This window comes from Acanthisitta chloris, unplaced genomic scaffold (assembly GCF_000695815.1).
Source record: "Acanthisitta chloris isolate BGI_N310 unplaced genomic scaffold, ASM69581v1 scaffold3162, whole genome shotgun sequence".
Classification (NCBI taxonomy): domain Eukaryota; kingdom Metazoa; phylum Chordata; class Aves; order Passeriformes; family Acanthisittidae; genus Acanthisitta; species Acanthisitta chloris.
This window is the reverse complement of record NW_008662046.1, coordinates 42518-55330: the sequence shown is the minus strand read 5'-3', so window position 1 is coordinate 55330 and position 12813 is coordinate 42518. Positions and strand designations below refer to the sequence as shown.

The following is a 12813-nucleotide window of genomic DNA, read 5'->3' as shown; positions in this document are numbered from 1 at the left end:
AGGTTTCAGTCTTTACACCTCCTTCACACCATTTAAGCAGCTGAAAACTGCTTTGGTAAGTTCTGGGACATTGGTACTAGCAATAGTGACAGCCCCATTGCCTGCTGGCTAACAGCAACCAGTTCTGGTTGCTCTTTTAGCCTGCAGGCTTGAGATATCTGAATGAACAGCAGCATAAAAGCAAACAGGAACACAGTTTGCCCCTCCTCTCTAATTTCCCTGCTGGCATATCTACTGCACATCATACTACCAGGGCTGGACAAACAATATTTTATCACCATGTTTCTTTTGAAACAATGTTAAACATCACATTATTCCTATAGAGAAATATCCTGCTTTTATTTATGCTAGGAGAATTTCAAACACTTTCCTGATCTTCCAGTTATCCTAATCTAGTTAGATTAATTCACTACTATTCCAAGTTTTAGTACAGCTAAAATGTAACTTAGCACATGTGTTTAATCAAGTCTTGGAATTTGCCAGCCAGAACACTTAATCTAGAACATGTAATTAAAAAAAAAAAAACTGACAAGACTGCTTTGTTCTTCTTCAGAAGCTGAGATAAAACAATTATTGGAGCAAAATCTAAGGAAAAAAATGAAACAAGTTCTTCAATGTGATTATCTCTAAATGGAGATATTGATTGCCTAACGCATTCTTACAGTCCTCCATCAGTAGTCATTAGCATCACAATTTTTACACTGCTGCATGAAAGAACAACAGTAGTAGCTTCAGTCAAGCAATATGAGAAAATAAGTTGTTGCATCAGCTGAGTAGGCATTAAATACAGAAATATTCCTGGGAACAAGATTAATCAATCAATGATTGATGAGACAATTACCAAAAGCTCTGGATTTTCACAGCACTGTACAGAAGAACACTACATTTTTCAGGCTTGTCCACATTTCATCCTAAATTGTGTCAGGGTGGTAAAACAGCAGCAAAAATTATTTCCATTTTCTAAATATAACTGAATCTCCAGATAGGAGAAAGTACATCCTCATCAGGCATAGGGATTATTTTGTAGAGACTTGTCTGAGTGAGCCATAGGCTTTTTCCAGACTTCCTTAGAAATTTTTAACACATCAAATTAAAAAAGGAGGAAAGAATTTTACATCCTCTCCCTTCCTCTCTCTGAATAGAAAGACAAGCATAATCCAGCTGAGCTATACAACAGTTATGTTACTATTGTAAAAGCAATGAAATATTTACATGTCTTGATACATTCCTGTATTTTTTTAGCATCCGTGTTAGCACTTCTAGGTCCAGCACTGACTACAGCCTTCTCAATAATACTTCATGGTATTATGTTACAACCTTTGACTGGGGAAGTAAGCAAAGAAAATGCAAGTAACTAGCTTGAGTCTTTCACCTGCTAAACTGAACTGCTCTCCAGGCATAGCTTTAATCCTCTTCTCCCAAATGCTGCAGTTTACACTGCTCCATATAGGCAAATATCAAAGAAATGCAAGATCTCTTCTTTTTTGTAAGAAACCAAACCAAAACCAAACAAAAAAAACCCCAAAACCAACCAACCTACCAAAAATGATAACAAGGATTGTTTAGTTGTACATCAAATAAGGTAATTAAAATCACCATCGATTGAACCAAGTAAGGTCCAGGAAATACAGCACTGGGAATTTATTAAGATGAGTGTTATGACTTAGACTGACTTTACTAATTATAAAGGCTATACCAATCCCATAAAGCACATAAAGAGATAAGCATCTGCAAATAGGCCTGGCTAATGAAAAGATGGTTTTTCTTTTCATAGTATATACTGTGCAAAAGAGCAAATTTACAAGCTTTCCCCTTTTAATAACAATTCATATCCATCTCCTTATGTTAGTTAAATGTGTACTGTGGTTCCCAAGAAATCCAAAGAGAAGGAAAAAAGAAACACACTAATAAACACACCTCCTGAGATGATGGCACATATTCAAAACACACAGAACGTGACAGTTTCCTACTACATGTAAGAAAAGAAAAACCTGAATCACCATTTATTTTATGCTGGATTATTACAGTCTCTCTGACTGACAAGCAAGCAATGCTAGAATTGAAAGATGAGAACATGACTTACCTCAGCTTCTATAAAAAAATAAACAAACAAAAAATATCTGACAGGATTCTTCTGGGTTCTGAAGCAACTCTTTCCACTTGCACTTTAATGCTAGACTGATCCTCCATCCAGCTGTTACATGCATCCAGCCACTAAACTAAAATCCTATTCCTCTAATTTCCTAGATACTGGAATTGTGGAGCAGCAAAAGCATCCCCAAAAAGATATGAATCAGAATTTTAAAACAACAGAAGATTCAAGAGTGGAAAAATAAGAGCAGTTGAAATAAATCAGCATAGCAACCATAAAAAAAAAAAAAAAAAAGATGAATGCCCTTCAGAGATCCTAATCAATGATACTACTGCTGCTAAGTGTTTTATGAAGTTCTGACTAACTGCACTGGGAAAACCTGATGTTTTTTTGTTGCTGTCTTTTTATTTTTTGTGAAATGAAGTTCTGACTAACTGCACTGGGAAAACCTAATGTTTTTTGTTGTTGTGTTTTTATTTTTTGCAATGTCACTATGAAAACTTTAAGGCCAGAGTTTTGCATTGTTATGCACTGATCTCAACCTTAGAAAAAGCAATCACATGAACAAAAGCAATTGCTTCTTCCAGAAAAGGAAAAAGAGAAATCTTCCTAAGCTATTGCAGCTTCTGACTAACTGCACTGGGAAAACCTAATGTTTTTTGTTGTTGTGTTTTTATTTTTTGCAATGTCACTATGAAAACTTTAAGGCCAGAGTTTTGCATTGTTATGCACTGATCTCAACCTTAGAAAAAGCAATCACATGAACAAAAGCAATTGCTTCTTCCAGAAAAGGAAAAAGAGAAATCTTCCTAAGCTATTGCAGCACAGTAATTTTAGCCCAACAGTCAAATATTCCAGCTGTTCTCCCAAGGATACCCCAGCATCCAAAACTGCTAGTGCTATAAAAACATTTTACTGCAGAAACACAAATACAGCAAAGATCCATTTTCATCCACACAACTGGAGCCTCTGAGCACTTGGAGGAAGAGATTTTTGCTGCATCTCACCTAGTGCTGCCAGTGGTGTGATACAACCTCAGAGCTCCAGATCATGAACAAACCTAGCATAACATACTTCAATATCAGTGCAAACAAAATGTTTTGGCAGCAGTCTCCTCTTGCTAGAATAGCACCCAGAAAGATGTTATGAATGAGCAGTTCTGACATGCAATACTCATTTTGAAAATACTCAGGTACAAAACTGGTCTTATGTGCTGCTTTACACTAAACGTACAAGAGTTGCTTGTGAAGGGTTCAAGGGATCTCTCTTCTGTGGGTATACCTACATGCTATGCAGTGTCACAGCACAAGAGACAGGTGCACAACATGACCCAGTCCAGCTGTGGTTTTGCCTCACCAAGAATGTGTCTAAGAACAGACCATCAAGCAAACAGCAGAGTACTGGACAATGGTTGAAACCAAGGCTGGATGTGAAGATGGACACTATCATAGTGACTAGGCTTCAAACCCTGGAAGTTTAAATTCATAGTTGTGGAGTCAACACATATAGGAGGGTTAAGGCTAAGGTGGAAGGAGATATTAAAACCTAAAAGACAACAGTAGAAAGACAGCCAAAGTATCACAAAGGTTCATCAAAACAATTGTCATGAAAGGCTTTGGAATGACAAACTAGAATAAAACTTAAATGGGAGGCAAAGAATACCTGAGTGCAGAAGTGGAGAAAATGTGTAGCAAAGGACAAGAATATGCCTGTTCCCATGCAAACTGATGGGTTCTACTGTCATTCTGCCAGAGACAAGAATGAACTTGCATACACATTTAGGAAGCAAAGCTTATTCTCATCACTGTGTGCTGCTCTGATACCATGGGGAAACTCCTCAGCTTTTACTGTACACACGATCTACTGATGCAGAGAATGGAAGAACAACCATAAACTAGGAGGAGCTATGTTATTCTAAGGAACTGGACCTTAGGGGTTAAAATTTTCACAAAATTTCAACCAAATTCAGGGCTTTGTAGTTTGCTCTCTTGTCATTTACTCCTCAGCATTTGCAAACAACCTTTCCAGTTCAAGAGACCAAAAAATTTATCAACATAAACTTGTCATCTCACCCCTTTCCCCTCAAAATGTTAAAAACATCAGTATTTTATATTGTAGAAACAATGCTGTAAAGCCAGAAAGTCAATTATGGCAATGGATGCTCACATGTTTCTTCTTTGCAAGCTGCCCATCAATATAAATTTCTTCAGGTACTTTTAATACCTTCTTCCAAGTTTTGATCATTTTCTCCCATGACTGTTAAATTCTAGACATACTAATTGGAATAAATTCTGTATAAAAGATCTACAAGAAATCCTCCTAGAAATGTCACAGTCTCCCCGTGACAAATACGTGTTCCAGGCTTTATCCTGAGGATGGCCTAATTGGAATAAATTCTGTATAAAAGATTTATAAGAAATCCTTCTAGAAATGTCACTGTCTCCCCTGTCAGCAAACACGTGTTCCAGTCTTTATCCTGAGGATGGCTAACCAAAAATAATATCCAAACAGTCAGAAGTTACAGAATTTTGGAGCACACTGTCAGGACACTACCTTCAAGATATACCATGTAACAGGCACAGTAGCTAGGCAGTACATAGCCACCTATTAATTTATAAGAAGCCAAATTTACAATCAGACACTAGGTTTTACCACATGAGTACTGAGTTCCAAGAATTTACCTAAAGTTGCATAGCTTCCACTTCTGTACATATTTACCTTTAAATATGAAAAAAAACCCAAACAACCAAGAGTAATTTTAAAAACTGTGGTCCCTAAAGAAAACACCATCAGACAAGTTTATAATCACATCACGATGTACCATTTTCTAGAAATATCTGGCAACAAATAAACAGATACAAACATGACATTTTAAGACATACTAATTGGAATAAATTCTGTATAAAAGATCTACAAGAAATCCTCCTAGAAATGTCACAGTCTCCCCGTGACAAATACGTGTTCCAGGCTTTATCCTGAGGATGGCCAACCAAAAATAATATCCAAACAGTCAGAAGTTACAGAATTTTGGAGCACACTGTCAGGACACTACCTTCAAGATATACCATGTAACAGGCACAGTAGCTAGGCAGTACATAGCCACCTATTAATTTATAAGAAGCCCAATTTACAATCAGACACTAGGTTTTACCACATGAGTACTGAGTTCCAAGAATTTACCTAAAGTTGCATAGCTTCCACTTCTGTACATATTTACCTTTAAATATGAAAAAAAACCCAAACAACCAAGAGTAATTTTAAAAACTGTGGTCCCTAAAGAAAACACCATCAGACAAGTTTATAATCACATCACGATGTACCATTTTCTAGAAATATCTGGCAACAAATAAACAGATACAAACATGACATTTTAAAAAGAATATGTTTAATTATATTCACTTATCTATTCACTGGCAGAACCATGAAGTGCTCAGAAATCTGACCTGAAATGGCCAGCTGAATAGCACTAACCCCACCATGGCAGGGAGGGCTGGGACTAGATAATCTGTAAGGTCCATTCCAACTCCTACAATTCTGTGATTCTGTGCTTAAATCGATGCAATTCATAACGTCTGATATTTCTCACTGAAATATTTTTCACAGATGATTTCCCCCCGTTTCCTAGCCTATTCTAGCATCTATTCTTTATGAAACACTACATTAACAATGTTTGTTAGGCACATTTAAAGTGTTCCTTTAAACACTAAATTACTGTGTTCCCAGCCTGTATTTACACTCCAGGCATAAACACATAGTATCAGTTCTGATCTGTACAGAATATAATGTGACATATGTCACATTAATCCTGAAAGTGTGATAACCAAACTTCAGTAACTTCCTGACATCCACCATTATTTAAACTGACTGGCAGGTGACCACTAAGAGGAAGAAATGAAATAGTTAAATATTCATCAACATTGAAAACTACTACTGAGCTTAAAGAAGCAAAAAGCTCATATGCCTCAAAGGAGCTATTGTCTTTTAGGACCAGTAAACCTGATTTCTCCTAGTCTACACTCTTAGGTCAAGGCCACTAAATTACACTGAACAGGAACGTTAATAAAGCAAAATAATTTCTTTAAGAGGGTTTCTGATTGGTTTCTTTTACTAGTGAGAATACATTTTACTCAGGTGTCTCCTTCTCTTTCTATTTACTGTGCTCTTACCTCAAGAAAATAAGAATCAATTGTGTCTCCTCTCTATTGCAAGAGACATTGCTTGTCATTGGGTTCCAGATAAAAAATTATTTCAAACTTTTATACTTCTATTAAGCCATGCAAGGAAGCATCCAAATGCACGTTAGTAGAGGGAGCATTAAACCAGAAAGTTGAGGTCTGATCGTTAGGACTGAAACTTGGCTACCACAGCCAGACTATGGACCTCCTTCAAGAAATCCCACCTTAAGGAGCTCCTACCAGTGTCTGTGGCTTACAGTAAGCCTCTAGCTTAGAAATATGCAAGAGAAGACATGACAAAAAAACCCAAAACATGCCCAACACATTCTGCCCAGAACTTTCCAGTTATCATTTACAAATCAAAGCTGCTGAAAAAGCAGGCTATTTTAAAAATTTGTCAATACTTCATTAATTTTCTCAAGTCCTTTATCAATTTCATGAGGAACGTTGCATGTAGATAAAATTCCCGAGATGTTTAGAGTGTACATCTCATGATCACATGCCCACAAGTATGTATGTGTATATGATACACATATCTACACATCCAACAACGAATACAGCAGAGATTTTTTTTTTTTTAAGACACTGTCCCTTAACCCAAACTTCCTCCTGAGAAAAATAGTGTGGATTTTTTTGAACAAGACTACTGTAGAGCTTAGAAGAAACACAACCAACCTGACCAAAAGAGACGATTGTGCTGACTTCCTTTTACTTGAGACAGCAACTCACATTCCCCATCTTCTCCAACATCTTTGTCTTATTAATTAATACCACAAGTTGCTCAAACTAAAACCTGTGTAGTTAGCAACTAACTTTCAGTGGTTACTAATCTGTTTCTGAACTCATGTGAAAAATGAGATACAAAAAAAGGCACATGGAAACAATAGCCACTAACCTATTACCAATATCAATGCAGAAAAACATCAAATGAACATCAATCACACACATTAAATTAAAACTTGTGAAAAAGAAACAATACAAGAGCTCAAAAGCTCCAAAGTAAGAAGAAAAGATAAACAAATGGGATAAATATGGACATCACATGTGCATGCTGAAGCAGAGGTGTTTAAGCAACCCAAAACCTACTTAAGGTTATGATTTTTTTTACACTGGGTTGTTAGCAGACAGAAGGCAGCTGAAAGCATGGATAAAGCTGTTTGCCAGTAACTGGTGAACATAGAGCATGATGGTATTTGTATCCTAGCACTATACACTTAAACAAGTAATTTTAGAAGCATAGCAGGGGTGATTTATCTTTACTACAATCTTATATCAAGTAACTCAAGGCAGGGTAGAAACAAAGCAATTTAGAAGCATAGCAGGGGTGATTTATCCTTACTACAATCTTATATCAAGTAACTCCAGGCAGGGTAGAAACAAAGCAGCCTTTTATTAAAATCTCTTAGGTTTTCCAGCTAGAACAGTAGCTTCCAGATTCAAATACTATTTGCTGGTGGCTGACAAAAACCTTATAGGTTTTCCAGCTAGAACAGTAGCTTCAAGATTCAAATACTGTTTGCTGGTGGCTGACAAAAACCTTGTTTATCATTCAAAGGTAATTTCTTCTTATTATATAATATCAAAATGTTATCCCTCTCCCATCTTAAGTATTCTATTAGTGTTCCACAGAGAATTTAAGTTCTACATAATGGAAGCAAATGTGATCCATGCAACAACATATGGGAATGAAGATGTCTCTTGTCAAAGTGATTTTTGCCCAATAATTGCTGAATGAGTCAAGCTATTCAAATACATTACAAAAATAATGAGAAAAAAATTAAAAGTTATCGACTTTTGCTTTTACATTTCTGATCTGAAACTTAGAATACACTGTTGCTTTTCCTCAACAAGTGTGAGAACATCAACAATGAAACTCTGACCAGGAGAAAAACCCAAAGAAATAACTGTGACTTTAAAGTCAGGATATAAGAAAATAAATTATGTATGATTAGATATACAGCTTGGACTCTAACTTAAATAGTGCAAAAGGTGATTATTTAAAGAGAAGACTTGAAATGTTCCATTGCTTATCATAAAAGAAACACTTGCAATAAATGTTTACAAAAAAGGGCTGCAAAAGAACGCAAGGGATGCACAGCAGGAAGGATACTACTCTCACAAAGAGCACAGAACCCCTTAAACAAGGTCAAGTTGTGTGACAGCAAAAGTCATAGAACCAGGGAATGAAATGCAGAGAGCTGTAAGCGAGAGGGAATGGCACACTTTACTCACAGAACTCCTTCTCCAGGAGGTTTGCGTAAATTTATCAGCATACGTTGCCCCTGTAGGTTTTTGACTGTCTTTCTGGCAGTTACATCTAGTGGCCTTAATCACCCCCAAAGAGAGAAAAAGAAATGAGAATTAGTTAGAAAATAACCAACTAAGTATCTTGAAAAGTATAGTCAAGGCCCAGTGTTCAGAAGTGCCTTACTTGACCATACAGCACAACACAATCATACTGTAGAAACTGCTGCTTTTCCCAAAGTGTGTTTAGAAGAAATACAGAATAAATGTTGACTTTTGGAAAGAGTTTTTGTTCTAGTTAAATTTCTGAAGCCTTACATGCTTTAAGACACCTTTCAATAATTACAGATACCAGTCTTATCCATCTTCACAGTTGAGTTCCTTAGCTGCAACAAAGTTAGCAGTTACTACAGTAATCAGGTACATGACCTAGCAGGAAAGGAGAAATTTCCTTCAAGAAATCTTTTGAAAGCTAATGGTTGCAAAATACTAAGAGACAAGACAATTCTTTTTGGAATGCTGTGATCTGGGATTCTGTTTAAAATAACAGAGTAGAAAGCCAATCTCAACCTCCTTTTGTTTTCAAGGGATAATCTCAGGCTCGACAGGGAGAGGATGAAGACCACAGCTCAGTTTCAGTGCACATATATACAACAGCATATGCTAAATGTTCCATTAGCAATTATAGTCTCACAACACTGTCTCCAGCTATGATAAATATGGTGTGCACCTCTTGGCATCTCATCTACCCTATCTATAAGATCCTGCTGTGGCTTGAAAACATGGGACTATTTGACAAGAATTGTCACAGTAGGTAAATGTACCAGAACCCAATGCAGAGGTTTACATGGCAAAGTCCAAACTCAGAACAAAAGCCAAAAAGTAAAAGGCATACATGACTTCTGCTTGAGACCTTGTATCTTCCTGAACCTGATTTATGACCAAATTGCCCCAGTAAATTTTCCCATTTTGGCCAGTTTAATCTGACTATTCAACATGCTTTGCATTCTTTTCTCAAAACAAAAGAACCAACTCTGAATACTACCTTGCACAGCTTTCAATTCTATGGTGTAATTCTTTATTACACTAACAGACAGCAGAGGAAAGGAGAGGGGGAAAAACCACCAGCAAAAGCTTCAAGGAGAATGATGGTCCAATACCTGTTAATTTCTAAAATACTTCAAGCATAGCCTTATCTTCACTCATTGTTATTTCTGAGCAGCTTCTAGAATTTTATGTTCAAAACTGTTTTGGAAGTGAAATACTTTCAACAACTGTATAAACATCCTTGCTCAGTTCCACATGCACAAATCATGAGTAGCCTACAGAATTAAAGGTCTCAGGTGCACAGCTGCAAACACACTAGACCATGTACAATCAGCCTGCTCACTGAACCTCTATAGACCCAAGACTTGGGGGGGTCCAAACAGAACCCAAACATACCTTCATCATAATGAAAATGCAGGGAAAAAATTTGCTGTCTACCTCTCTTAAAGCCTTCATCAGAATTGCCTATTGAAGTCCCACTCTGCTGTGCACACTTGGGAATTTGCTAAACTTTTAGCATTATACTCACAAGCTGATGCTCTAATTGGTTGATTGTTTCATCCTTTTTCTTCAGTTCATCTTTAAGTTGCCTGATCTCATTCAGCAGATCATCCATCTGCAATAGAACAGTGGGCACTATTAGATTTTCTATGGACTGCACAACCTAAATCAGCATCCTTACAGGACATGTTACATCAGATATGCAAGGAGGACTTACAGTAACACAGCACATGCTTTATTCCTATTGACATGGAGATGGTCTGTAGGCATACAAACTAAAAGTAAAGAAATTTGACCAGAAGGCTATTTAAGAGGCCAAGTTCTGCTGACTCACTAAATTTTGGGGCAAGAAAATCAGCTGCATTTTAGACATAGTAATTCATGTGCTGTACAAGTAACTGACATCATGTAGATGAACACCCCTAGTCATCAAACACTACCTATGGTCCTCTTAATCCAACAACAAAAGTTACTGAAGCTTAAAGGTTAAGTGAGCCACAATTTAAAAATTATTAACATAAAGTGACAGAAACAAAGAAAAACAGTTCAGAAACAAGTACAACTATGTTTACTGAATGCAAATAGGACAACTCATTTGAATACATCCTACTAAAAACTGAAGACTTAATTATGCAAAGGTCAGAGGACAAAGCCATTGGAAATACACAAGACTGATTTTTTATAATAATTTTTCATCACAAGATAGTTTTCATATAAAACTGCACCATTAAATGCCCCTTAAGTTACGGCCTAGCTATAGCCACATGCATCTATTTCAGTTTCACTCCAGATGTTATTAGTCTCTGCTTCAGGATGATAACCAGAGTGATTTGTTGTGCCATTTCAGACCATATCCCAGTATCAATTAAAGAAGAGACAAATCAAAATGTCAGATAAACCTCACAGTGCTTTGTTGAGTTAAAAAGTAATACTTTTTCCTCAAAGATTTTGAGGGAGGTGACTGAAGAAGGACAAGCAGAGACACATCACACAACAATTAAATACTATCCATTTAGAAACCAGGGCTGTTAAAGGATGATGCAAATGGATCTACAGCTTTGGCAAATCTTTAAAATCCTGAAACCTGATTTGGACAGAGGACCTCCAAACAGGAATTAGATTTTAAGTGTTCTTCCCCTTCAATAAGTATTTATAACTTCATTACATCTTTGGTAAATACTGTTCCCCTCCCATAAGTACAGAATTAGTGATCTTCCTTTACTGATCTTACAGTAACAACCAAGTAATGCTATAAAACCTGACCACCATAGACAGCACAACATTACAAGTTTGACCATAAAGGATGATTCCATTTGGAAAATCCATTGTGATTACTTCTGCCTTTGCTACCCATTCTAAAACAATACACTCCCCATTGACTTTGTGGGGTTCACATTGTTTTTAAATTACACCTGACATGTAGCTGCTGTATCTTGGGGAAAACTCAATTTAAATGAAAGATATTTTAAACTGAAGTCAACAATAAATGTAACGAAACAGAGCAAGTAACTGAATAAGCATGGTATGATTACATTTCAAAGCAGAAATTGTCTTTTCAAATTCTAACACTTATGAAGAAGGCAGAAGTTTTTTGGGAAAAGTTACTCTACTCATTCTCACATGACTTTTACAAGTTATTTTAATTATTTAAACTGTGCTAGCATTTGTACGTATGTAATTTAGAAGTTCAAATAAACCCTTCTATTTTAACAAGCCAAACAGATGAAGTGTATAAACATACTGTGCACAGTTCTGGGCCCCTCAGCTCAGGAGGGACATTGAGGTGCTGGAGCAGGTCCAGAGAAGAGCAACGAGGCTGGTGAAGGGACTGGAGCACAAGTGCCATGAGGAGAGGCTGAGGGAGCTGGGGGTGTTCAGCCTGGAGAAGAGGAGGCTCAGGGGAGACCTTATCACCCTCTGCAACTCCCTGACAGGAGGTTGGAGGCAGGTGGGGGTTGGTCTCTTCTCCCAGGCAACCAGCAGCAGGACAAGAGGGCACAGACTCAAGCTCTGCCAGGGGAGGGTTAGGCTAGACATTAAGAAGAATTTTTTTCCAGAGAGAGTAATCAGTCATTGGAATGTGCTGCCCAGGGAGGTGGTGGATTCACCATCCCTGGAGGTTTTCAAGATGAGACTGGATGTGGCACTTAGTGCCATGGTCTAGTAACCACAGTAGGGTTGGACTTGATGGTCTTGGAGGTCTTTTCCAATCCGGTTGATTCTATGATCTGCTAGGTTTGCACTTAAACAGCAGAAAGAAGCAAGCAGCACTACTTCAGAGTGACACACAAACTTTTGGGGTGTTTTCTAAATACAAACATGTGCTTCTTTCTTATTCTGTGGAGTCCATTAGTGTCATTTACCTTATAAGTTGACTCAGGATCTTGAGGTTCTGGACTTGATGGATCTGAGAGGGTGATGTCCTGGAGTGACACATTTTCATCATTCTACCAGAGAAAGAAAACAAGAATAGAAGCTTGAATTACTTCTGCAAATAGCTCCCTTGCAAACTTGCTTTAAAGGATGGAGACGTCACCTCTCTGCAAAACCTGTTACAATGCCTGACCTTTCTTACTGTACATTTTCCTTTTTTTCTCCCTGACAGGAAAGCCTCCCTTGCTGCAACATGTGCATGGTGCCCAAATAAGGGACATGAACAGTCTTGCTCTCCTCACAAAACTGTAGGAACAGCTGCAGCTCCGTCAAAGTGTGTTGATTTTGCATAAAATACCTGGAAAAAACTGGTCATTGTGT

At 37.3% G+C, this 12813-nt stretch overlaps 1 protein-coding gene across 2 annotated transcripts in view; it reads right to left on the bottom strand.

Annotated features, from left to right (window-relative positions):
• Positions 1-12813, bottom strand: part of CCSER2 (coiled-coil serine-rich protein 2) — a 51972-nt gene that overhangs the window by 9635 nt on the left and 29524 nt on the right. For both annotated transcript variants that reach the window (XM_009070444.1, XM_009070445.1), the window contains 3 exons: positions 12423-12506; positions 10088-10174; positions 8500-8592 (listed from right to left, as the gene is read on the bottom strand). In XM_009070444.1, coding sequence (XP_009068692.1) covers positions 8500-8592; positions 10088-10174; positions 12423-12506 — 264 coding nt within the window. The remainder of the gene's footprint in view (positions 1-8499; positions 8593-10087; positions 10175-12422; positions 12507-12813) is intronic.